Source organism: Tenrec ecaudatus, chromosome 8 (genome assembly GCF_050624435.1).
Source record: "Tenrec ecaudatus isolate mTenEca1 chromosome 8, mTenEca1.hap1, whole genome shotgun sequence".
NCBI lineage: Eukaryota > Metazoa > Chordata > Mammalia > Afrosoricida > Tenrecidae > Tenrec > Tenrec ecaudatus.
The window spans coordinates 99812312-99840099 of NC_134537.1; the positions used below are offsets into that span (position 1 = coordinate 99812312).

Genomic DNA, 27788 nt, shown 5'->3' on the forward strand with positions numbered 1-27788 from the left:
AAACTCATTGGTAACCAAAAGAAATGTAAATGGAATAAAAAATAAAATATTGAAAAAAATATCAAATTATCCAGGAATATAAAGATTGCTAACAACCAATGTTGACATTAAGAAATAAGCATCTGATGATACTGTTGGTCTAAGTATCGAATGGCATATTTGTGGAAGGTATATGAAATATATATTTAAAACATGAATATACTTAATCTGGCATAAAAATTCCATTTATAAACAAAAATAGGAAGTAGTCAAGATTTGCATTATCAGTTGATTAAGCAAAAAAATTTAGGTATAATCATACAAATGAATAATAACTATATAATCATATAAACTACATGATCGAAAAGAACATAGTATCCTACTGACAAAAGCGGATATAATAAAATATGTATGTGCTTACATGCCCTCTCTCTCACACACAGACACACAAACACACACACTTTCACATAGGGGGTCTTTTACATTCTACTGTCTATACTTCCTTTGGCACGAATTATCAACACTGAGCATATATATATATTACTCTTAAAATCAGAAACAGCATGCATCCACATAAAAACTCATCTGCATGATCATTCTTCATAAAGAATGTTGCAAATTTGCAAACATGTGGCATTTTTTTCTCAAAATCAACACAGTGTTTTTCTATTCCTAATGGGAATCGACTCCTTACCAAACACTTTTGACAACAGTCACCATATGCACACTCGGAACCTGATCGAAGCTTACAGGTCTTTGTTTCACAGCAAGGGTCCAACTCACATTCCTGTGACGAGGAAATGATGGGCAATAAAGAAACCGTTACTGACAATACATTAATTAATAACATTCTTATTTTAAGCTTAAAGTCGACTTCTTTCTTGCCTGGCTATAGCACATACTATGGATTTATCAATGCCTCTTTTAGCTACAACTGCTTAGATTTCAGCATTACTTCAGAATACCTACACCCACTTTTGTCAAATCCATTCCAACTCATAGTGCCCTTGGAGGCAAGAGGAGAACTGCCTCATGGGAATTCCAAGGATATTTCTTTTCTGCTGAAGAACAGTTGATAGATTCAAACCACTTAATTTTTGCATAGCACCTGAGTACTTTAACCATAACCACTGCGCTAACAGAGATTTTCAAAGCAGACTATGTTCATTTCTCAAAGTTAATAATCAATTTTTAAAATTTTTTTCCTACATTTGAAAATCAACAAATACACTTAGAAAGTTCCTAGAAAAAGGCATCATGTGGAAATGCAGCGAAAACTAGGAAGACTCTCAAGAAGCTGAATTGACACAGTGCCTGAAACAATGGGCTCAAACATTATTCCTGCGAGAGTGCTGTACAAAGGACCACTGTGACTCAGGAAGCAACTTGATGGCACCTAACAACTATACCAAGAATTGAGTAACAAAGAAGTATGATGACCAATAGAAAATATTTCAACTAAATGGCATAAATTTCACACAATGAAATTTGATAAAGATGGACAATGTAATAATTATAAGGTAATTTACAGTCTAAATGCATATAGTAAAAAATAAGAATGGCTGAATTATAGCTAAGAATCCATCTCAAAAAGCTAGAAAAATCAAAGGCTAGTTAAACCAACCAAAATAAATCAAATATAACAAAATCAAAAATAAAATACATTTGAATTAAATCCATACACAAAAATGAGCAGATATAAGGCATGGGAAACACATATGAGAGAAATAGAAAAGAAATAAAAACCAACAGAGAAAAAAGCTAACATTTTTTTCAAAACTACTATTACTTAAACTGGCAAGTCACTGGTAAAACTAGAAAGCATTAAAAATATGCAAGCAGATTTGAAAGTGAACCCAACCACAGAGATCAACTTTCTGTCAAAAAACAGACAGGCCAAAGCATTCAACTGCATGGATCATAACAAACTATAGATCATCTTGAGAAGAACGGGATTCCAGAACACTTCATTGTACTTACGCAGAACCTGCATGGTTTAAAATTTTCAAAAGGTGTGTGGCAAGGTTGTATCCATGTCACCATATTATTCAATATATGCTGAGCAAATATTCTGAAAAACTTGACTATGAACGAGAACATGATATCAGAATTGGAGGAAGACCTATTAGCCACCTATGGTAGGCAGATGATACGACCTTGCTTGTGAAACTGAGGAGGACGTGAAGCAATTGGTAATGAAAAATCAAGGGTTGCAACCTTCAGTATGATCACATCTTAATGTAAAGAAGATAAAAATCTTCACAACTAGACCAACAGGTAGCAGCATGAGAGAAAGAGAAAAGAGTGAAGTTGTGTGATAGTTAGGTTTATTGTGCCAACTAGGCCTCCACAGGAACATGAGGGTGGAGCTTAATCAGGTCACAGCTTGATTGGAGGATGTCTGAGATAACTGCTTTCTGAGGGTGGTAGCCTGTCTCTCTCCCTGATGATTGGACCTTTGTGCTGCTACTTGAGCTAGTTCTTTGCCTCTATCATGTGCTTCACTACCTGTGGGCTGAGCCAACCCATGGATCTTGTCACCTTGCTGCGCTGCTGGTGGATCCTGTTGCCATGAGTACATTGCTCAAGCTGGAGATCCCACTGAGGTCTTGCTTCACCAAGTTTCCTTGTTGCTGCCCCACCTGCAGGCTAACTCTGCCTTGTTTTGCCTGAGGGCTAACTCTAATGCCTGCTTCCTTGATCTTGGACCAGCAGTCCTGAGTTGAAGGACTGTCAGTATACTAACTGTTCCACAAAGTGAGTTGAACTGAGCCCTCGGTAGTACTGTGTGGACTTATTAGTCATTATATTCCTTCTCGCTATATAAACCTATCTATCTAGCTATATAGATATATAAAATCATAAGTGTCCTGGTTTTGTTTCTCTAGATAACCCTGCCTAACACAAATTGTAAAGGATTTCATTTTGATTGGATTCCCAATCAATTCTCATGGAAGCAGCAGTCAAGGAATCAAACAAAGCACTGCCCTGGGTAAATCTCCTGCACAAGACCTCTTCAAAGTATTAAAGAATAAAGGTATCACATTGAGGAGTAAGGCATATGACTCTAGTCATGGTACTTCAATCACGTCATGTGCATGTAAAAATTGGACAGTGGATAGGAAGGCTAGATAAGAACGCATACACTTGAATTGTGGTGTCTGTGAAGAATCTTGAACATACCATCGACTGCCAAAAGAACAATCAAGTCTCACTTGGGGTAGGTAGGACCAGAATGTTTCTTAGAAGCACTTCACATACTTTAGAAATGAGAGGCTAGTCCCTGAAAAGAGACATCATGCTTGGTAGAGTAGACACCAAAAAAATGAGGAAGACGTCAACAAGATGGATTTATACACTGGTTTCAATGATGGGCTTGAACTTAACTATGAAAATGGTGTATGACAGGAGAATTGTACCATTCTGTTGTACACGGGGCTGCTATGACTAGGTACCTACGTAACTACACCTGATAACAATAACAATGAAGTGATTAACATCAGAGAGTAATGCATCCCTCAGTTCAATCACAAGATGGTATTCCCAGGATACCTGTTGGCCATTAGTCACAGGTGAATTTTATCAGTATCTCCCACTGCCCTTCCCACCTCCCACCACACCTTCTTAGGAGACCCATTGTAATCTGTGTTTTTTGTTTTTTAGAAGCATTTGGATAAGGGTCTTTTTGTTTTTGTTTTTAAGTAAATTCTGTGATCCTATAGTTTTCTTTATGTGAATATTTTTGACTACTGATACAATTTTTTGCACCCTAATTTTTCAGGTTTCTAAAAGGCAATGTATTACCATATATACTTGTGTATAAGCCAAGTTTTTCAGCATTTTTTTCTTGTATAAATCATTTTATTGGGGGCTCATACAACTCTTATCACAATTGATACATAAATCCATTGTGTCAAACACATTTGTACATTTGTTGCCATCATCATTCTCAAAACATTTGTTTTCTACTTGAGCCCTGGGTATCAGCTCCTCATTTTGTCCCCTCCCATCCCGCCTCATGAACCCTTAATAATTTATTAATTATTGTTACTTTCTCATGTTTTACACTGTCCGATGTCTCTCTTCACCCACTTTTCTGTTGTCCGTCTCCCGGGGTGGGGGGAGGTTATATTTAGATCCGTGTGATCATTTTCCCCTTTATACCCCACCTTCCCCTTCCCCTCCTGGTATCACTACTCTCATTATTGGTTCTCAGGGGTTTATCTGTCCTAGATTCCCTGTGTTTCCAGTTCTTCTCTGTACCCGTGTACATTCTCTGGTCTAACCAGATTTGGAAGGTAGAATAGGGTCATGATAGTTGGAGGGGTGGGAGCATTAAAGAACTAGAAGAAAGTTGAATGATTCATCAGTGCTATACTGCACCCTGAATGGCTCGTCTCTTCCCCACTATCCTTCTATAGGGGATGTCCAGTTACCTATAGATGGGTTTTGGATCTCCACTCTATACTCCCTCTCATTCACAATTAAATGATTTTTTTGTTCTTTGTGCCTGATACCTGATCCCTTCGACACCTCGTGATCACACAAAGCTGGTGTATTTCTTCCATGTGGGCTTTGTTGCTTGTCAACTAGATGGCCACTTGTTAATCTTCAAGCTTTTAAGACCCCAGATGTGATATCTTTTGATAGCCAGTCATCATCAGCTTTCTTCACATTTGTTAATGCACCCATTTGTCAATGCACCCATTTGTCTTCAGTGATGGTGTTGGGAAGATTCAGCATAATTTTTATGCAGTTTTTATGGCAAAATTAAATGCCTATCTTCTCCCCACTATCATGATTCCAATTCTACCATACAAAACTGGCAAGACCAGAGGATGTACACTGGTACAGATAGGGACTGGAAACACAGGGAATCCAAGACAGATGAACCCCTCAGGATCAGTGGTGAGAGTGGCAATACCAGGAGGGTGAAGAGAACATGGCGTATAAAGGGGGAACCAATTACAAAGATCTACATACAACCCCCTCCCTAGGGGACTGACAACAGAAAAGTGGGTGAAGGGTGGCGCTTGACAGTATAAGACATGAGAAAATTATAATAATTTATAAATTATCAAGGGTTCATGAGGGAGGTGGGGCGGGGTGGGAGGGGACAAAATGAGGAGCTGATACCAAGGGCTCAAGTAGAAAGCAAATGTTTTGAGAATGATGATGGCAACAAATGTGCTTGACACAATGGATGGATCTATGGAATGTGATGATTTGTACGAGCCCCAATAAAATGATTTAACATTTTAAAATAAATAAATGTCTAGAATAAAATAGGTGCCTAGGCTGATATTTGGGTCAGCTTATACTTGAGTATATATGGTATGTCACATTTTTTTTAGGAATTTGCTTGTTTTCATTAAAGTTTCAAATAATTCATTATCTTTATACGAATCACAACATCTATACTAATATCCTTTTTATTATTCCTGTTATCGGTTCCTTGTGTATTTTATTTTATTTTTCATTGTAGTTTAGTGTAGACATTTATAAAGAAAATTGATTTTTCCATTCAATATATTTTGTTTCATAGGATCAGTTGCAATCTCAATATAATAGCACTCTTTCCACATTCTCCCTGGATTCCCTATTTCCATTTTTCATTCTTTCCCCCACCCCTTCCTGCCTTCTGATCTTTGTTTTGAGATAAATGGTGCCTTCTTGGTCTCCTGTGGTTGAGTGAACTCCCACCAAATGACCCTTTCCCTTCAAGGGTCTGCTAAGAAGGTCAGGGGTGGGTGGGGCAAGTGAAAAATCCTGACAGGATTCATCTGTGAGTAATTGCCAAAAGGGTTCCCTGGAGTGCCAATTTTTTGTATATAAAGTGAGCTCTCTGACACTTTGCAGGAGGGGATCTCATTACCGGCATGAGCCAGATCCTCTGGACCTGCGATCTCTGTGTGGTGGACCTCTTGGATCCAGATAACAGCTGCACTATCAGAGAAGCAACAGCAGAACCAGGCGCCAGGCCATGGAACAGAGCAAGTAAAGTTGAGTGCTTTTGTTCAGTAAAATAACTACAGGAAAAAAATTCAAGCCCCCAGTTGCAAGATTAAAAATCTATGAGAAAAATATTAAATGATGCAGAAAACATCAAAAGATGATGGAAAGAATACACAAAGTAGGTGTAACTAAAAGAACTGCTCGATATTCATCATTCCAAGATACAGCATATGATCAACACACAGAGTGAGGAGGGCATCCAATCAGAAGCATTCCAAAGAAGGATTCAAGCAGTGTCTCTTAGCTTTCTCATGCTGCTGTGAAATGCATGCCACAAACTGAGGGAGGGCTTAACCAAATTCATTTTCTCACAGGAGACTTGGAAGTTCAAATCCAAGGCACCAGTATGATGGGGAAGCATTCTCTCTGCTCTGTGGGAAAAAATCCTTGTCTTAGTTTCTCTATTCACAACATTCCTCAGTAACTTGGTGATTTACACATGGCCTCTATCTTGAGCCTGCTTGTGTTTGCTCACTGCTGTGCCTAATCGGCTCCGGCTCCGTTTAGACTCACAAGAGAGTCCTGTACTTTGACAGCAGGAGCCTCACCACAGCTGGGGTCAGTTTCTCAAGATGGGCAGAAAGGGAGACAACCATTTGGTTGCTGCTCATACACCATTGTGCTAAAGTCACCCCAAATCTGCAGACACTTTTCCAAGAGTGATAAGGGAACCTCAAACCAAGATTTTGGGGGTGGGGTGAAGGAACCAAGGGGCATGAATGTCTCAGGAAAGGTGTTCACACCTCTGTTGGGGTGTAAAAGGGATGGAGCAACCTCCCAGTGGAGTCCTTTTACTATTTGCATGGCCCAAAGTGGCAACAGAAACTCTAAACAGTAAACAAAAACCTGAGTGAGGAGAGAGAGTATATTCACCAGGGGGGACAGCTCACACAAGGAGGATGAGAATGGTTGTCCAACTCAAAGAAGGCCCTCACTGTAACTGAGTCCTGCAAGCGGGAATGGATGAACTGGTGTGTGCCTTGTTTTGTAGTCTTGACAATACCCACTGTCGTCAAGTCATCCAATCAAGTGTATTTTTACCTCTTTTTTAAAAGTATGTGGAGGAAAATGATTCTAGTAAGGGTAGTAAAAAGTCCAGGAAAGCCAGAGATCAATAGATAAACTAGAAGCTAATAAAAGGTGGGGGAAAAATGGGTAACATAAAAAAACTCTGCAGGAAGATCTGAGTCAATACTGACTCAATGGTAGTGAGTAGAACAGATCAGCTTCACTTTATTATTAAAATGAACCCAAGTGAATAAATATTATTCCAATGGTTGTCAAATAATTAGAATTCACAAGCATGTAGGAAAAATGGATTAATTATTCAAACTAAATAATTATTTATCCAATAGCCATAAGATCTGATAGAAGGGATAAGAATTGTATAAACCCCCAATAAAATTATTTTTTAAAAAAGATTTGGCAGAAGGTAGCAACAACAAAACAAGAATAAACATGAGTTTTTTTCTTGACTTCTTAACTAATTACACCATCATTTATGTTCCACGGAAGAGGGGATGACTAATCTAAGGCCATCTCCCCACAAGCAAACACCCAATTCTTATTCTGTCACTAAATTTTACTCCAGCTCTTAAAACCATAGTTACCAAAAAAAAAAAAAGCATTTTTTGCAAATTTTAGTGGTAAATTCACAAAACAGAAATTAGAACTTAAACTGACCTTTGGAGTGCCACAGTCACACTCTTCCCCGGGGTCCACCAGTTTGTTACCGCAGAAGGGGACACTATAGGCTTCATCGGGCTTTGGAATATTAAGAAGGCAGTTTCCTCCTTTATTTAAAGTTAATTTTTCAAAGTCATCTGCACTGCAGCTGCTAAAGTTTCGGGAACCTCTGTAATAAACATTAAGAAAAAGACCTATCATAGTAAGTACTCATTTTGAAGAAAAAAAAATAAGTGCAAGTCATGTCTTCAACCAACTTGAAAGGTTTAAATGGCAGAACATAAGTTGAAAAAGAAATGAGAAAAATTAGTATTAAAATCAACTTTTAATAAATATACATTTCAGCTACTACAAAATAGTTTATTATTTTGGTTACAATACATTGCACCTCTAGGAAATACCTTCCAAACAGATCAGTTACACTGAAATATATAATCAGAGGATTTCAGGATCAGAACAGATCATAAAACACACATAGTTTTGTAGAATTAAGTTGTACTGATCTTCCGTAGTAAAAGTTTTCCAAATAATTTACATTAAGTCTATGTTGTTCCAAAAGTTTTAAAACTGTTTACCTGTTTTTATTCTTTAATTCTGTCTACCTTTGAAGACATTTCCTACTATCACTTATTAGGAACTATGTTAAAATCATGTCAATGGACAATTCAGCAAAGAGTCGCCATAGTCTTCAAGAGGCAAAATGCACGGCACAGGATTTTAGCTAAGGCCACTCATTGACGTTCAGTTTGAACTTTTAAGTAAATGTCTTTTATAATCCTCTGAAAGCAAGATGGACTTCTAGAAAACGTAAAACTTGAATTGTCAGATTTATACTAATGCAATTTTAATACATTTTCCTTATTTGTTTTATTATTCTTTGATTTAGTAACTATAAAATAACCTGATAAATCTCCTATTGGTTGTTTTTACATTGAAGACAAGTGGAAACCCCTCCATCTAGAAACCCAAGTTACAATAAAAATGTATCATGGGCACGCAGCCCCATGGTGCCAAAAGCAGTAAGCAGGAATGAAAACTATGTTGCGTTATCATGACCAAGGAAGCTGCCCTTACTTATCTCTGGCTCTTCTGTAAACACAAGGAACTCTAAAAAGCAGATTCTTTAGGGGGCACTTTCTGTGGTGGGTATGCACTGTTACACGCTTCTTTGCTAATGGGTTACTAAATCTCAAAAAAAAAATATATATACAGTCCTGGCTCTTGAGACTGGAAATCAGTCTGTGCAGAACATTTTGATACGGCTTAAATATACAACAGACTATTGAATGATTCTGAGATGGGCCAACAGAAAAAGGAGAAATAATTATTTCTCAGTGACAGCCTGAACAAAGACAATATTGTGGTCCATGTGAGAGGATAAGGCTTTTGATACTAACAAAGAGACTGGTTTTACTTCTTCTGTTTCTTGCTAGTGTAAGTTAACAATATTAGGGGAAGAAGTCCTTTTGTGCAGTATCATTCACCCAGTTAACAAATATTTACTAAGCATCTATTATGTGTAAAGCACTCTTCTTAATGCAGGGGATAAAATAATGGACAAAGGAGACAAATGTTTCTGCCCTTGTGAACTAAAGAGTTACACAGAGTATAAATAAAATAAGTAAACATACTAGGTAATAAATAAAATAAATTAGGTAATAATTTAAAAGTAATATAGCTTTAGGGAAAAAATCGGTTCTTTGGGGGGTAACTCCTCAGACACACACACACAAAAGGGGTACCTAAAAAACCCTAAATTTTTCTTTAAAACTATGTATTTAACAGCTACATGCTGTTCTCTTACATCAGCCATCACAAAAAGTTGGAGCAAAACTGCTTTCACGAAAAAATTCACTGTGACCACAGAGTACCTTCCCAGGGGATGCTACTGGGTGCACTAACTCAGAGCAAGTTGCTGATGTTCTCCTAACGGGGAAAGTGCATACTACAAAAGCTCCGCCCAGTGGAGCCTTTTTCTGATTTTTTAGGGGTATACACAAGTGTGCATGCATGCGTGTGTGAATGTGTGTGTATATACACATACCACATATGGCCTAGTGATTACTTGTTGGGCTGCTAACAAGGTCAGCAGTTCAAAACCACCAGACGCTTCTCGGGAGAAAGAGCAGGTTTTTCACTCCCATAAAGAGTTAGTCTTGGAATCTCACAGGGGCAGTTCTTCTCTGTCCTACAGGGTTGCTAGGAGTCAGAACTCAATGGCAGTGAGTTTGGTTGTGTATACAGTATACACTCGAGTATAAGCCGACCCAGATATCAGCCAAGGCACCTAATTTTACCACAAAAACTGCATTTTAAAATGTGCTAAAAAACTCACTTTATACACAAGTATATACAGTATGCATAAATAGTAAAAAGAATGTCTGGCAAGATGGTGGATTAGACAGGCATGCTAATCAGACACTCTATAAAAATCACAAATGTCACAGATACAAATGATAATAATAAAGCCTTCAGCTTCAGAGGAAATGATAACGAGGTGAATTAAACACCATCTAAGTCTGTCTGTTAGTTTGTCATACTGTGGTGGCTTGTATGTAGCTGTGATGCTGGCAGCTGTGTCACTGGTACTTCATATGCCAGCAGTGGCACACACGTGACCAGGTGTCAGCGGAGCTTCTAGACTAAGAACAGACCAAGGACTCAGCCCCCCACTTCAGAGGAAGGAGTCACTGAAAACCTTATGCATCGTGTCGAAACATTGTCAGATACGGAGGGACTAATGAATGGAAGCAGAGCACTATTGGAGTTGGTACCAGAGGACATGCCCCTTGGGGCGGAGGGCACTGAAATGTGACTAAGGAGGAGCGGACTTCTCAGAGTGGAGTCGACCATGGTGCCGTGCACTGGGTAGAGCAACGCCCACAGGTGCTCCACAGGAAAGACGTGAGGCGCTCTCTTCCCCCTTCTTAAGTGTCTCCTCAAACCTCAGGTGAGACGCCCACTCTCTCCTTGTTGCATCAACTACTCTTCCCTTTCCTGTCCGTCATTCCCTGAGGACTTTAGTACTGGTTCACTATTATTCTAACAATTGCCGAAATTCTTAGTGATTTCAATATCAATATAAACCATCCTTCAAATATACAAGGTTCTCCATTCCTTTTTCTTTTCACTGAGCACACCATTACCTAATCATTCCCTCCCATGATCATTATCCATGATGGTTTTCCCTCTACAATCTCAAAATGTTAGGGATCCCACTCTCTAACCCAATGGCTCTCAGCCTTCCGCATGCCATGATCCTTTAATACAGATACAGTTCCTCATGTGGTGGGGACCCCCAACCAGAACATTATGTTCGTTGCTACTTCATAACTGTCATATTGCTACTGTTAGGAATCATCAAGTAAATATCTGATATACAGGATGTGTTTTCATTGTTACAAAATGAACATAATTAAAGCATAGTGATTAACCACAAAAACATGTAATTATATACTGTGAAATATTTATTTCTAATTAAAAGTAGATGAAATTTTATCTTGAAGCATGGTGTAGCCTGGGTAATAGTCTTCACACCGGGTACTGTAGGTGGGCATATCTGCATGTGGGCAAACCCTCCTGGAGACGGATAGGAGCGGTGTCTCAGTTCCTAAGACCATTGGAAATATGTGTTTTCCCATGGTCTCAGGCAACCCCTGTAAAAGGGTCGTTCGACCCCCAAGGGGATCACGACCCACAGGTTGGAAACCACTGCTCTAACCTTTACCTGAGATTTCACCTCAATCTTTGAAAACTTTTCATTCAAAAATCCAACAATCTTTCAATACCAATTCATAATAATTAATGTAGTCTTTCACCAAAAAAAGGTCTGGTCTTTGCCCTCAGCTCCTGAGAAGTAATCTGAGCTGTAATCTCTAAGCCATGGGAATGCCACGCTTGACAAGAGGTTTGCTTTACCTGGCAACCTTGCGTGGCCAAATAGGGTGATGTAGGATAGTGCTTTGGGTCACACAGGTCAGCGAGATTTCTTGAAGTGGTTCTCAACCTTCCCCATGCCACAACCCAAGGGGGTCACGACCCACAGTTTGAGAACCACTGGTCTAGAAGCTGTCAATCAAATGACTAGCTAATCAAGTTTATGTAATTGCACCGTAATACAGTCTGTGGACACCAAGACTCAGGTGTGCTTCTCTGGTTGGTAATACTTAACAAATACTGTCGCACACATCAAGAGCAGAAAGGCCTGCTGTCCTCATTCCTTGGGGGGAAAAACATCTGGAAGCTTCATGCGTACAACGCTCCAGGACTTCATCCTGTGTTGGTTTTAATCTGCATCCTTTCTATACAACAAACAGCTGCGAATGTAAAAACTTCCAGTGGATTCTGTGTGTCCTGCTAGTGGATTATCAAACCTAAGAGTGGTTTCTGAAATAGTGCACACTTAGAATTTGGGTCAGAACTGAAAGTGGTCTGTAGGAGGTGGTGGCTGGTCAAGGTGTTTATTGGTGGGTGACTAATTAGTGTCCTGTGCCTCTGTTTACCTTGCAGCTAAAAGCACTGTGAGATAACTCAGTTCTTTACGACCTCTTTTAAGATTCTTTTGAACCCGGCATGTCCTTGTGCTTATCTTAGGATATAGTGCTGTTTATTCAAGTGTTTAGAAAGTGTGCCTAGTTAAGTAACATCTGCATAGATAAGAGGTTCAGAATGTTTTTTAAAACAAGTTCTTTGATGTTTATTTTGTAACCATTCCCTTGTGTAAGAAGAGTATAAAAACGAAGCTTTGAATATACTCAGTACTTCAGTCCATCAGACTGTTGTCCTCCCAATCCCATGCTGTGTATACATCTCTTTCTTTTCCTTTCATCCGCACGCCTCATTTCAGATGCAGCTTAATGCGGGATAGCTGGTCCTATCACCCGCAGTGGTCTAATATAAACTCTTCCCTCTCAACTTACTCTTGCAGCCACCAAAATGCGTGGATCAGCCATGAATTGAATCCCTTTTCACCACCCTAACTGCTCTCATAGTCTCACTAGCCACCTCCTACACTTTTAATGATTTGTTTTCTGAGTTGCAGTTGAATTGGTTGCAACACATGGTGACTTTATTTACATATAACAGAACAAACTGTTGTCTAGTTCTGTTGACCCTTACAGTTGTAGGCAGGTGTGAGCCCATTTCAGCAGCCATAGTCACTCTATCTAACGGAGGGGTTCCCTTGTTTTGCTGACCCTCTGCTACTCTTTTATACCCACTCCTTATGCACCAACTGTATGACTACCTAACATTTTAGCGGGATAAGAGGAGGGGAGGGGAAAGAGGAAACAGAGAGGGGAGGAGAATAAATGTGTGGGTAGGCTTCACCTGTTGTTGGAGCTGGGAAATGTAGCTGCAGCAGCATGTGCAGTACATCTACCGACGACGGAGCGTGTGTCTTCGTGCTGCCGTAACAGAGCTAACACAGTGGGGAACTTAAAAGAACAGAAATTTATTTCCACATAGTTCTGGAGACCAAAGTCAAAATTAGATTATTGGCCAGGCTTATTTTTCTGTGGGAATTTCCTACTTTCTGGTGTCTACTGGCAATCATTGCCTTGTTTTGGTTTTTTTAAGCACTCAGAGGGATGGTCTCATGGCATTTGCCTTCTGCATGTGTGGGAAGCCGCAGCTCTCGCCGCCATTACAAGATGGTGCCGGGCAGTCAGGGCGGTGGCCCATTAAGTGGTAAACAACCACTTAAGGCATACGCACTGCTTAGATGACGTAGTCACAACTCCACCCTGGAGTATGCAAACGAGGGTTCTGGCTAACGCACCAATCAATGCATGGCACGTCCCCGTAGAGCGTATATAAGCAGCAGTAGTTTGGGGCTTCGGGGTCTTTTTCCGCATCTGCAAATCGAACCCGCATTAAACGCCTGTGGAAGAATCCTGTTGTTACGCGTCTTTTCTTGCTGGCGAGACCTGGTGCGCGACAATATTGGTGCCGAAACCTGGGAATTAACGACCACCTTAGGCACGAGCGGAGACCACCTGTTACCAGGGAGGATTCAGAACCACACGGCGTGGGTTGTAGAGGTAAGTTCTGAGAGATATGAGCCTGAACGATTGCTAAAGCCGCGAACTGGTGTATGCGCTCTAACACTTCTGCTTTCGGTTTCAACGGCGAACAGCCTGCCGCTTTTTAAATTGGGTGTAGATAAACCCGTGTGAACCTGTGTGAAACTATCCTTGTATACATAAGCAGGTAACATGGGGAACGCAGCAATAAAGACCATGGTTACAGCGCTTGATGCTTTATTAAGGACGCTAATAAAAGCATGTATTGAGGATAAAGAGTGTAGACAGCCATTACAACAGGGACAGCAGGCTTTGGAGGACGTTCAGGAAAGCATGTCAGAAACAGAACGGGACGAGTCTAAAGAGACTCGGTAAAGGCAGCACAGAGCTGCCAAAAAAGAAGAAACTGCGCAGGTAGAATTAAGGGAGGAAGCTGATCAGCAAAAGAAAAACTGTACCCGCCATTCGGAGCCTTTATATCCATGGCGAGAATTAGAACTCTTGGAACTATCAGAGGAGGAGGAGCAGTTAGAGGAGGCAGCTGCTCGTTATGAAGAGGGTCGATATGACGCATTACAAGCAACTGAAGGAGGGCAGTATAGTGCTCTATGGAAGACAGCTGTGAGCCCGTCAGCACCACCTCCTTATAAGGAAGACAGGCAGAAAGGGTGTGGCTACTCCTTTTGCCCACCCCATACTCGTAGAGCAATTCAACAAATGTATCCAGTATTTGAGGACCAGAATAATGCTCATTATCATACACCCGTAGAACACAAACAAGTGAAGGACTTAGCTGAAGCTGTGAGAGCTTACGGGGTAAGTGCAAATTATACTCAATCTCTAATTGAAAGGCTTACAGGCCATGCTATGACTCCTGCCGATTGGACATTTGTAACAAAAGCAGTATTGACTACAGGACAATACCTGGAATGGAAATCTTTATGGCAGGATTTATTAACAGCTCAGGCTAGAGAAAATGCTGCGGCAGGGCAGCCAGCATGGGATTTTGAAATGCTTACAGGCCAAGGGAGGTGGGCTAATAATCAGACAGCATATCCATTGCAAGTATATCAGCAAATAAATTCTGCTGCAAGCAAGGCATGGAGAACTTTACCTAATAAAGGAGAGGTTAGGGGCAACTTAACAAAAATTGTACAGGGACCTACCGAACCTTTTTCAGATTTTGTGGCACGAATGTTGGAAGCAGCAGGAAAAATTTTTGGAGATCAAGACACAGCCATGCCTCTCATTGAGCAGCTAGTTTTTGAGCAGTGTACTAAAGAATGTAGAACAGTTATAACGCCATGGAAGTCCAAAGGATTGCAGGCATGGATGAAGGCTTGCAGGGAAGTTGGCGGTCCTTTGACAAATGCAGGACTGGCTGCTGCAGTATTGGCGGCTACTTTCATGCGCTGTATCATGTGCCTGCTGCCACCCTACGCATTAAGTTTCCAATTACTCGTGCAGAGGCTCGCACTATTGTGTTGCAGTGCGCCAAGTGTGCAGAATTTATTTACCATTAATACTAGTGCACCCTGTATACATGTAAGAAACGGGTCTTTAGTCAATTGGGTGGATCCTTCTAGAGACTCTGCACTTAATAATATTATATCTACCCTTACGAAGGTTGTACAAGGTGCTACAGGTGGAAATGGTACCTCTGAGAAAGGAAAAGGTGTGAATATAACAACACTCATGGTGATTCGTGAAGGATCCAGACCCTCTGGGCCTATTAATGAATCAGTAGCGCCACCTAATGTGACCAGACGTGCCATATTACCTAGTTGCTCACCTGAAAAAGGTTTTCCGCCTTCTTTTACTCAATGTCAGTCTCCAAATTATCGGAACAAACCTATCATACCAGGTTTTGATATGACTCCAGCTTTAGGTAAAGCAAAATGGAATATTAGCACTAATACCACTGGTCCTGATAATACTTGGCCGTGGTATGAATGGATATTGTATAATCAGCGTGGAGCATCTACAATAGTAACTCCTTTTGCAAAAATGTTTGGAATTAATGATACTTTGTATAATGTCACAGGCATATACAATACCAGTACAAAGAAGTTGAGTGTAAAAACTATGATTAATATATCAAGGGTACAATTTAAGTCATCACCTATTTGTGTTCAGCCCCCATTTTTCTTTTTGATAACATTCAACATTAGTCACAGTAATAATAGTTTTTGGGAAGCTTCATGTAATAGCTCTAGCAGTCAGTGTTGGCTTGCTGAATGTTGGAATGGCTCTGTGCCATTTGCTTTGATAGTAAAAATTCCCACTATGATACCCATACCCGTTGAAGCAGATCCTAATGCCTTTCCTATTGCCACACTTTATAGAAGAAAAAGAGATTTCGGCATTACCGCAGCAATTATCACAGCCATTACGATTTCAGCTGCGGCAGCGGTTACAGCAGGATTGGCTATGTCTAATCAAGTAATGACAGCAAATGTCATTAATAATATTACGCAATCTACATCAGAAGCGTTATCCACAGCTCAGAAAATGGATGCTCAATTAATGTCTGGAATACTGCTAGTGAATCAGAGAGTTGATTTACTACAACAAGTGGACACTCTTACTAGCATGGTGCAATTAAGTTGTATTTCTTCTACACCTAATTTGTGCATAACACCTTTAAAATTCTTGAATGAGTCTTCTTTTAGCAGCAAGAACATATCCCAGTACCTTACTGGACAATGGACGGCTGAACTGGAAGAACTTTAAGAATAACTTCGGATGCAAATCACGACCCTTAATGGCACACGAATGAAATCTATAACTGTTGGAGATTTTACTTCTTGGCTTTCTACTGCTTTTTCCTACTTTAAAGAGTGGGTGGGAGTATTTACATTTGCTGTAATTATATGCTGAGGAGGAGTGTTGTTGCTATGGTTGCTCTGCAAGCTTAAGGCCCAGCAAAAACATGACAAAGTCATCATTACGCAGGCATTGCTAGCGATTGAGCGCGGTGGTTCCCATGATCTTTGGCTTTCTTTGTTAAGAGAAAATTAACCCCCATAAGTTGTCAGCTCTTGCACCCCAAGGGAATTGTCCCATTGCACTGGGAAGAGTGACAGAAATTGGATCTTGGTCAGCCCTTGCACCATGTGGAGCTCTGCTCATTGCACGCATCAGGGTGACCAGATTTGGGTTTTTATATCCATCTTGATCTCCTGGGGCTGCTGGAGGCTCCGGGATGGATCGATGGATTAGGCATCCATCTTGATCTCCTAGGGCTGCTGGAGGCTCCGGGATGGATCGATGAATTAGGCCTAAAATATATAAGAAAGGAGGAGATGTGGGAAGCCGCAGCTCTCACCGCCATTACAAGATGGCGCCGGGCAGTCAGGGCGGTGGCCCATTAAGTGGTAAACAACCACTTAAGGCATGCGCACTGCTTAGATGACGTAGTCACAACTCCACCCTGGAGTATGCAAACGAGAGTTCTGGCGAACACACCAATCAATGCATGGCACGTCCCCGTAGAGCGTATATAAGCAGCAGTAGTTTGGGGCTTCGGGGTCTTTTTCCGCATCTGCAAAATCGAACCCGCATTAAACACCTGTGGAAGAATCCTGTTGTTACGCGTCTTTTCTTGCTGGCGAGACCTGGCGCACGACATGCATGCGCGTGTGTGTGTGTGTGTGTCCATGTCAGTTTTCCCTTTTTTTCTAAACAGGGTCCGAGTTACAGGTATAGAGGTGAGAACTTCAACATAATATTGGAGGGACACAATTAAGTCCATAACAATAGATGCACACGTTCAGGTGGGTGGGCGCCTGTAGAAGGAAATCTATACACCTGTAGTAAAGCAGAACTGTTTCTTTCTTAAAAGCTCTCTCGGATCACTTCGGGAAGAGACTTTCATTGCTGTGCCACGTAAGGAATTCCTGAAAGTCAGGAATAATTTTTCCTGTTTTTTCTCAGTGTTGGCATAATTCAGGGAACGCGGATCCATACAATCCCATAGTAAGAAAAGTAAGAATTTAGTTACTCACGATGCTCCCGAATTCATGATGCAGCTCTTTGCTCCACAGACGCACTGTCTGCCGTCGTCATGATTCATTCCAAGGTTATGACCCAGCTCGTGAGCAACAATGGATGCAAACGTCTCCACAGAGATCTGCCCAAACTGGCCAAACACAGCGCGTCATCAATTAGGCTTCGAACCAAAATGGAAACATTTTGTTTCACTATCATGACAGCAGCCTCCATGTTAAACCAAGCTTTCCATTTAATATGAAAATGCTATGGCCTCTGGTAATGGAATCGGACCCTTTCCGCATTAAGTCAATTACTTGAACACTAATATTTCATCCATGGTAGTTATGGAAAAACAAATCTATGGCTCTCATTTAGTTCCCAAATAATAACTCTTGTTTCCACTTCCAGTAAAACAAGATGAGGAGCCAATAAACATGTAATTAAGGACACTACTTGATCCAGTCTCCAGGGATAGAACAAGTGTGTCATTTCTACTATGCCCCTCAAGATGCCTACAATAATATTGCAGGCCTGTGGAGGAAGGACAGAGTTGATAGATGCTCGATACGTCCTAAAGCAGAGGTCTAAGTTGAAGATCAAGAACAAAGACATACCACATTAATCCCGCCCGCATGGCTCCTGGAGCACACTGTCCCCACAAAGGCCATCCCTGCAGTCCCGCCAAAACCTTTCTTCCTAAGTGGAAAAGGGGGAGGGTAAGTATTATAAAATACACTTGGTCGAAAAAAGGAATGCATTAGTCCTATTTTTATGTTCATCTTAACCTGATACAGCCTACAACAATTGGAGTGGTGGTAGGGGGCAATAAAACATAACATTTTTAAAGGAGAATGGACTAGGGGATTTTAAAAGATACATGAAAAAAATGGAATTAACTGACAAGTACATTTCCACAAACATTTGTAAGGCGCCTTTGTAGATGTTTGTACAATGTGATTGATATAGCATTGGTTTTATTGAATTGTGCAAATGCATAATGTCAAACTGGAAAATACTGTGTTCTCTATATTTCTATAAAAATGCAAACTTTAAGAGCACAGCTTAAAATAGAATAGTTATTTTTCATTATCAGAGATAAATGCATTTTTCCCATGAGTATAAAACAGAGATTTGCTAATCTTCTGGATAAAGAAACATTCCTAAAATGTATAGTTTAACAAATAATTCAACAAATTTTAGTGAAGAAAGAGATTAAATGAGCATATTCACATAGAGGCTAGAGGACAGTAAGCACAATGAAAACACACACACACACACACACAATCACATCCGTTTCCACATTGTTCCTCAAGCGTGACAGAAACACTTGTATCTCAGGATTCATTCCCTCTGACTGAAAAGCCATCCTCACGTCATTCCCTAACTTAACTTCTTTCGTGTTTCCACTCAAGCCATCTTCTCAGGGAGGCCTTCCCTGGCTATGCTAATTAAAATCCCAACCTCACTCCTCCAAAACCTTTATCCCTCCCTTCTCTGTTTTCTTCCTATTACTTATATTATGTGAGATACCACACATCTTGCTAATTTAGGTTATTTATAGCCAATCTTCTTCACCAAAATATAGGTTCATTAGTGTAGGGATTTTGGACTATCTGTTCGGTAATATTCTCCAGTGCCTGCCTGATGTACGAAAAGAAAAATGGAAACATCTTTGAATAACTAAAGATACAACAGAAAAAGCTTCTCGAGGAAACGAGCCAGCCGGATCCCCCGCAGTAAATCCCTTAGCTCCCAAACACCTGATGACCCTGGCTGTTTGCTTATGATCGAGAACTCCAAAAGAAAAGTCACTGCCTTTGAGTCAATTCAGACTAATGAAGACCCGATCACACAGGGGAGAGATGGCCCTGTGAGCTTCCAAGACGGAAACTCTTCACATGGGGGTAAAAAGTCTCATCTTCCCCTGCATAGTTAACAGTAAGCTGTACTAGAAAAAAAAAATCTCCTGAAGGTTTGAGTACATTAGTAAGGACTCACCTGGGATGACAGATGGAGACCGAACAGGAGAAAAAAGCAACTTTGCTAAGAGTGGATAGGTCTGCTCTTTTTGGTTATTTGTGAGAGAAAGTAATCTCGCTGGCATAAAGACTCATGTAACTTTACTAAGAATTATTTTTGTATAGTTAGGTCCAAACCATTGAGGCATTTTCTGTTCCTTTCTTTAAATGAACCAAAATTAATAAAACAAAAATAGTAAAATTAAGGTATATTACTCCACAAGACAAAAATGTCTAAATCTTAGGTCCTATAAATATCAAAGGAGCAAAATAAAATTTAGAAGGAAAAAACACACACACATTATATAAACTAAAACATTTTGGCAAAATGTCAGCCCATCAATACAGAAAAATCTTTAAAGAAAAAAAATTCTTAAATCTACTTTTAAGCGAGAGTTTCAAGTTTTGGACATTTATTAGTATTGAGTAAGGTGATAAAAATTAAAATTTCCAAAATTGACAGCAACAGTTAAGTTTTGGTTATAGCACATGAAATGCTATGCAGTGAGAAGAATTTTTTTAAGATGTTGATATCCAGAAGTTAGAAGAAATATTATATTCATGAATAATTTGATTCTATACAAATAGATATTAAAGGGAATAATAAGACAGAGGAGCAAAAGGGAGAGAAAATGGACAACAGATTTTTAGAATGCAAATTTAAGGAAATACTTTAGAATGTAGAATTTTTAAAAAAAGGAAAATGAAGATAATAAAATTAGAAGACCAATATAAGAAACCAAATAGCTGAGTTAAAGGAATCCAAGAAATGAAAAATAAAAATAATGGTGAGAAAATCATCTATAAAGTAATCAAAGTGAGAGCCCCCATTAAAAGTATTTTTTTTAAAGCAACAAAAAGAGAGGAGTGAGTAAAAGAGCACTGGAGAAGAGAGACTGCAGCCTCTCCCCACGGAAAATGTCCTTCAAGATGTAACTACTAGCAATGTATGTATGTGTATATAGTGATTAAAACTAAAGAGCCCCCAATAAAATTATTTTTTTTAAGTTTTAAAAAACTGATGGCTATCACTCTCAAGACTGAAATTGCTTACTGAGACGTACGCACATGAGTGATAAAAGAACTAACTAAGGTAGATGACTAGGAAAACTCTAAAGCTTGGGAATCAAGAGAAGAACTTGCAAGTTTCCAGAGAAGAAGGAAAAATAAGTCACATATAAAGGATCAAGACACCACATGATCTCAGGCTTTTCAACAGTAATACTGAAAATTGGAAAACAACTATGCAATGCTCGTGAAATTCTAAAGGAATAAGCTTTTGTGTCTAGAATACTATATACAGAGAAATCACCAAACAAGTGTGAGGGAAGAATAATACAGTTTTTAGACATGCAAGCGGTCAAATATCTTTCTTCCCATGTATCTTTTCTCACAAAGCAACTAGAGCGCATGCTTTACTAAGAGGAGGGTGTGTATTCAAGAAAGGAGAGAAACATAAGATAAAATCTACAGCTTCATTATCAGACTGTTCTATCATGGTATCTAATTGAGTTCTTCTCAATAAACTAGATGCAAAAAAAAACCCGCAAGAATACACTACTACCAACAACCCCAAAAAAGACTTTAATGCTAATGAAGAAAACACTTTTAATTCTTATGATAATTTCATTAATATTACTTAGTATTCCCACTCACAGAATAAGCTGTGCACTGTCATGTCTCCGACGTGTTATGAGAAACTTTTCCCGCCAATTTACAAAATTCCCCAACACATCACCAGCACCTCCAACCACGTTGATCAGGTTCCCATTGGTCCAAATTTCCAGTCCAACAAGTACAATCCGAATATTTAGCATAATGTACATCTGGAAAGAAAAGGAATACGTACATAAAATACACTGAACAAAAGGGAAAAACTTCAACACACAGAAAAAAAAATAATGTGGCACTTGAAAATTTGGAAGTTTCAAAGTAGGAGGCAGACTTTCTTAAAATAAAAGACTCTTAATAAAAATAAGCAGATCTTTCATAAACCAAATGCCTTAGTCTAGATACCCAGAAGGTAAAGCGCTGTATATGTGAATATAAAACTTCTTTCCACACTTGAACTTTCCTATCTACCATAGAAAAAAGTTATAAACAAACTGGAGAGCAGACCGCAGAAAGACTTAGCTAACCAGAGCCCAAACTGAGATCATTTTTAAGTTCTGTTCAGAGACTATGAAGGGACAAGACACAATCAATGCTGGTTGATAAAAAACAAAACGTACGCTATCTAAGTAGTTTGATAAACGAATCATCTCTTCTCTCACAGCAGTCTGATTTCTCCCCATGGCATCATACTGAAAAAAAACAAGGAAAACCATTACATTAAAAGAAATTCAAGAAAAATTACAATAATCAGATAGACAATAAGAATTCAAATATTTCCTCTGAACCTAAAATTAAATCTTGCCATCCGTGCCTCTACGGAACTCTCTGGTTGTTCTTCCAAGACAGACCCGTTTGCCCTTGTAGCATTCCATGGTACTTTCGGTACTCTTCTCCAGCGCGGTTAACTAAAATAATCTGAAGACCTGTCCTGCAATCCTGATGCGTGTCCTTCTCCGTATGGTCCAGTGTCTTGGATTATCTGCTCATGATGCACACTAAGTAAGTGTGGTGAAAACATAAAACTCTAATGTCTACTTTTTCGTTTTTTAAACCATGCAATATCCCTTTGTTCTGTTCAAATGGCTGTAGTTTAGTCTAAGCACTGGTTCCAGATGATCACCATCAAGTGTTCTGAAACTGCCATTTCTTGCAATGTTATTCGCAAATTGTTATGATTCACATGGTTGAATGCCTATGCATGGTCACTTAAAAACATAAACATCTTTGTAATATTCTCGCTTTCAATGTAAAAAAATAAAAACCTGAAATAACAGGGTGGCATCTGACCTCCTCGAGCAACATTAAAAATAAATTTAAAATAAAAAACACCAAACTCATTGCCATCTAGTTGATGCTGACGCAGAATGACCCTGTAGGAGAGGGTAGAATTGCCCTTGTGAGTTCCTAAAACTAACTTTTTGTGGGAAAAGAAAGTCCCATCCTGTGGAGCGGCTGGTGAGTTCAAACTGCTGACCTTGAATACTGAAGCCCAACGCATAAGGGCTACCCCACCAGGGCTCCTTCCAACTACAGAGGGAGGAGGGGAAATCTCGTGATGAGCTTCAGCTGCCAAGGCCAATCCCTAAGAAGTTAACATCAGACCTGCCTCCACCCTCCAATCTTCCTTACCAATTCAGATACCCATGATCTACAGCACTCTACTTTTCAGCTTGCTTTGATCATTCATTGCAACGGCTACACAGAACTCACAATGCTCAAGATGATGGGAACCTATTAAGGAGGATAAAAGGTTAATATTTGAGTCGGAATGGACTCAATGGCAGTGCGTTTGTTTTTGTGGGAGCCCTGGTGGTATGTTAGTTACATACAGTGCTGACTGCCAGGTCAGCAGTTCAAAACCATCAGTTACTCCGTGGGAGAAAAATAGGGCTTGCTACTCTCATAAATAATAACAGTCTTAGCAGCCCCACCTCCCTGCAGAAGAATTCACTTCAGAGGACAGCACTGAAGCGACAGCTCAGGGAGAGGGGCACGTCTGATCAGAGCACATGGGAGCAAATGAAGGGAGAGGAAGAGAAAGTAGAGCACACCTTGGCCCACCAAGCCCTGAGAATGATATGCCCACTCAGAGCAGCCAAAGCACAGAGAGGACCATAGGGCCAACCCCACCACGAGACCCAATGTCCCTCACTGACCCATAGCACTACGGGGAACAACACTGGAGACACAAGCAGAATTGCGCCCAATCTGATCCTACCACATTGAAGCCACACACTAAGGGTATGTCAACAATGGGACAGAGCAGAACAGCAAGGGGAACAAAGCAACGAAGTCCCCAGGGAATACCACAAATAGACTTTGGGGCCAAGCATGGCACCCCATCAGACAAACAACAAACAAACCTTGAACTCTTCATAGGCTCTTCTTTTGTTCTGTTATTGTTGTTTTCTTTCGTTTCTCTGTCTTGGTTTTTTTGTGCATATTATCTATGCATGTCTAGTTAGGTAAGATAAGTGGGATAAACAAGCTGGAGGAGAAAACAACGGGATTGATGGTTCCAGGGGGACATGGGAGAGGGGGGGGGGGGCAGGGGAAAGGTAGTGGGTGTTAACCCAAGGACAAGGAAACAACAAGTGATCCAAAATTGATAGTGAGGAGGGTATAGGAGGCCTGGTAGGACTTGATCAAGGGCAATGTACCTGAGAGGAATTACTGAAACCCAAATGAAGACTGAACAAGACAGTGGGACAAGAGGAAAGTAAAAAGAAATAGAGGAAAGAACTAGGAGGCAAAGGACATTTATGGGGTCTAAATACAGGCATGTGCATATATGAATATATTTATATATGAAGATGGGGAAATAGATCTATGTGCATACATTTATAGGTTTAGTATTAAGGTAGCAGATGGACATTGGGCCTCCACTCAAGTACTCCCTCAATGCAAGAACGCTTTGTTCTATTAAACTGGCATTCCATGATGCTCACCTTCCCAACACAATTGCTGAAGGCAATGCGGGTGCAGAAGCAAATGTGGTGAAGAAAGCCTATGGTGCCCGGCTATCAAAAGATATAGCATCTGGGATCTTAAAGGCTCGAACATAAACAAGCAGCCATCTAGCTGAGAAGCAACAAAGCCCACATGGAAGAAGCACACCAGCCTGTGTGATCACGAGATGTCAAAGGGATTAGGTATCAGACATCAAAGAACAAAAAACTGTATCATTGTGAATGTGGGGGAGTGCGGAGTAGGGACCCAAAGCCCATCTGTAGGCAAATGGACATCGCCTTACAGAAGGGTGGCAGGGAAGAGATGAGCCAGTCAGGGTGCAGTATAGCACTGATGAAACATACAACTTTCAAAAAAAGAAACATACAACTTTCCTCTAGTTCTTTTTTTTCCCCCTCTAGTTCTTAAATGCTTCCTTACCCCCACCCCCGCCACTATCATTATCCGAATTCTACCTTACAAATCCGGCTAGACCAGAGGATGTACAATGGTACAGATAAGAGCTAGAAACACAGGGAATCCAGGACAGATAAGTCCCTCAGGACCAATGAGAGTAGTGATGCCAGGATGGTAAGGAGAAAGTGGGGTAGAAAGGGGAAACCAATCACAATGATCTACATATAACCCCCTCCCTGGGGGACAGACAACAGAAAAGTTGGTGAAGGGAGACACTGGACAGTGCAAGACATGGAAAAAATTATTAATTATCATGGGCTCATGATGGAGGGCTGGTGGAGAAGGGAGGAGAAAAAAAATGAGGAGCGGATACCAAGGGCTCAAGTAGAAAGAAACTGTTTTGAGAATGATGATGGCAACAAATGTAAAAATATGCTTGACACATGGATGGATGGATGGATTGTGATAAGAGTTGTATGAGCCCCCAATGAAATGATTTTTTAAATAATAATAAATAAATGCAGTCTTACAAACTCACTGAAGCGGTTCTACCCTGCCCTAGAGGGCTGCAATGAGTTGGCTTCGACTTGATGACAATGAGGTTGGTTTTGGTGTTTTAGTCTGATGAGAAACACTCAGAATAAAGTTCTTCAGTCAGGACAGTTTCTTCTCTGCTGCGCCCACAGGCAGGGCTTTCTCAGGCCCTCGGCCATGGTATCTGACCAGCTCACGCAATATTATACAGCTGTTTCAGGGCAAACCGTGAATACCCAAAAGGCATGCCACTGTGCTGGAGGCCTCAATGCAAATAAAGGCACTCAACTCCGACTCATTGGTCAGCAAACCCAGCCCCAGTAAGTCCCCACAGGCACCTCACTCTACAAGCCAGCCACCCCAAAGCACTCAGCTCCGTGGGCTGGGAAGTTTACCACTCTGTCTCATGCTCTGGTTCCAGCAGTCTGCTACTGCTGCTGCCCTGCCACTGCTCTGGGGTCAAAGCTTTCTCCCGGAACAAGGAGGTTTACTGCACAGGGATGCCACGGTAAAATGAGGCACCCACTCCTGGTTCTTCTCTCTTGCTGGCAGTGAGATTTCTACAACTTTCCTGCTTCTGAGATGACTCGGCATGGCACTTACAAGTAACACTGCTAAAAGCACTCACAGCGGAATCATACAATCCAATCAGTAGCTTCCCCCGCTTCTTACCCAGACCATTGGACTCGTTTAGTGGGAGTAACAAAGACGGGCTAAAAGAGCCAGATTAAAGAGTTCACTGCACTGCAGGCGAGGTTCATCGACATCAGCAATAATACCCCTTATCCTATGTCCTCTTCTCAATGTGCTTTGAATCTCTTCTGGCATTTTTATTATTGATGTGCTGCTGCAACCCTTTAAAAATCATTGTCAGCAAAACTTTACTTACATGTAATGTTAATAATATTACTTGATGAGTAGGATCATCTTTCTTTAGAATGGGTGCGAGTATATGTCTCTTCCAGTAAGTTGACCAGGTAGCTGTCTTGTAAATTGCTGGACACAGACAAGTGAGATGATTGTTGAAACATCTCAACTGATATTCTGTCAGTTCTTGGAGATTTATTTTTCACTAATTCGTCAGTGAAGCTTGAACACTTCCTTCACAGTGACGTTACGTGTCCCTCCCATCTTCTTTTGACACTTCTTGTATTGTTCAGTATTTTTCCCATAAACTCACTGCCATCAAGTCAATTTTGACTCTTAGCAACTCCATAAGAAAGATTACAACTGCTACTTAGGGTCTCCAAGACTAGAAATCTTTATGAGAACAGACATTTAATCTTACTCCCCAAGAGCTGCTGTTGTGTGTGAACTCCCAACCTTGAGATGAGCACTCAGAATTTAACACAAGGTGCCACCTGGACCTCTTATTTGATCATAGACTCCTTCAATACTGCAAGAACATTGCAACAATTTGAATGCATTCTTCAATTCTTAGCTTGAAAAATGCTGAATGTGTTCTCTCCTTGTGTTCTCTATCTCCAGGTATTTGCACATTTCATTATAATTCTTTACTTTGTCTTCTCATGCTACCTTTTTGAAATCTTCTGTCCAACTCTTGCAGGAGAAAAAAGCTTTCTACTCCCTAAACAGTTATAATTTCAGACACTCGCGGCCCAGTTCTACTTAGTCCTATCAGGTCCTATCAGTCAGCATCAACTCCATAGCACGGAGTTTGGTTTGTTTGTTTGTTTGTTTGTTTGTTTGTAATAGCTCAACTCTTCTACTTTATCCTGTCCCTGATTCATTCTATCTACTCTATATTCACGGACATGGTTAAGAGTCTATTCTGACATATGCTTTGGTCTTTTCTGTCTTTTAAAGATCTTTTTCTTTCTTTTTGTATGGTGTCCTGGATGTCATTCCACAATAAGTCTGATCTTTGGTTATTAGTGCTCAATGCACCAAATCTATTCTCTAGACAGTCTCTAAATTTAGGCAGGACATACTCCAGGCTGCACTTAATTGTTGTGGATTTGTTTGCATTCTCTCCAGCTTCAACCTGAATTTGCAGCGGATGAGCAATGGTGGTCTTTTCCACAGTTGGTGACACTGAACTTCTCAATCATTTCCACACACAGAGTAGATTGGAATCCTGTGTATTCTACCCTACAGAGTCCATGTGTCTATTCACTATTTGTGTGGTTAAAATTATCATTGTACCTTAACTGAATTGTTTTTCCAGTTTTAGACTACAGAAGTTGGTAAAATATCATCTGTGGAACCTTTATACCTATTATTGTGGCATCGAGTTCAAACTTGTACATTTTCCCTATGCTTTTTTCTTCTACCAATGTAAGGGAATTGAATCCATGAGCAAATCTAAGGAAACTTCTAACTTAATTATTTGGCTTGTTTTCAGGGGCTTCTGACAAGGAGGCCGCTATACAGACATATTACCCATACTCACTACAATAAATACAGGAGAGACCAAATAAAGAGGTAATAATCCTGCAAGCCTGAACTTCAAAAGACAGGATAGCAAAGTAGATTAAACACCAACTAGAAGAAAGCCCGATGTCAATATCAGCCTGCAGCCTACCAGCTCTACCATCAT

General features: G+C 40.3%; 1 protein-coding gene across 1 annotated transcript in view; it reads right to left on the minus strand.

Moving 5' to 3' along the window:
• ADAM9 (ADAM metallopeptidase domain 9) overlaps nt 1–27788 on the minus strand; it is a 142429-nt gene that overhangs the window by 51120 nt on the left and 63521 nt on the right. The window contains exons 8-13 of the mRNA XM_075556635.1: nt 21946–22017; nt 21371–21540; nt 18311–18392; nt 17711–17844; nt 7678–7849; nt 674–766 (exon numbers count right to left, since the gene is read on the minus strand). Coding sequence (XP_075412750.1) covers nt 674–766; nt 7678–7849; nt 17711–17844; nt 18311–18392; nt 21371–21540; nt 21946–22017 — 723 coding nt within the window. The remainder of the gene's footprint in view (nt 1–673; nt 767–7677; nt 7850–17710; nt 17845–18310; nt 18393–21370; nt 21541–21945; nt 22018–27788) is intronic.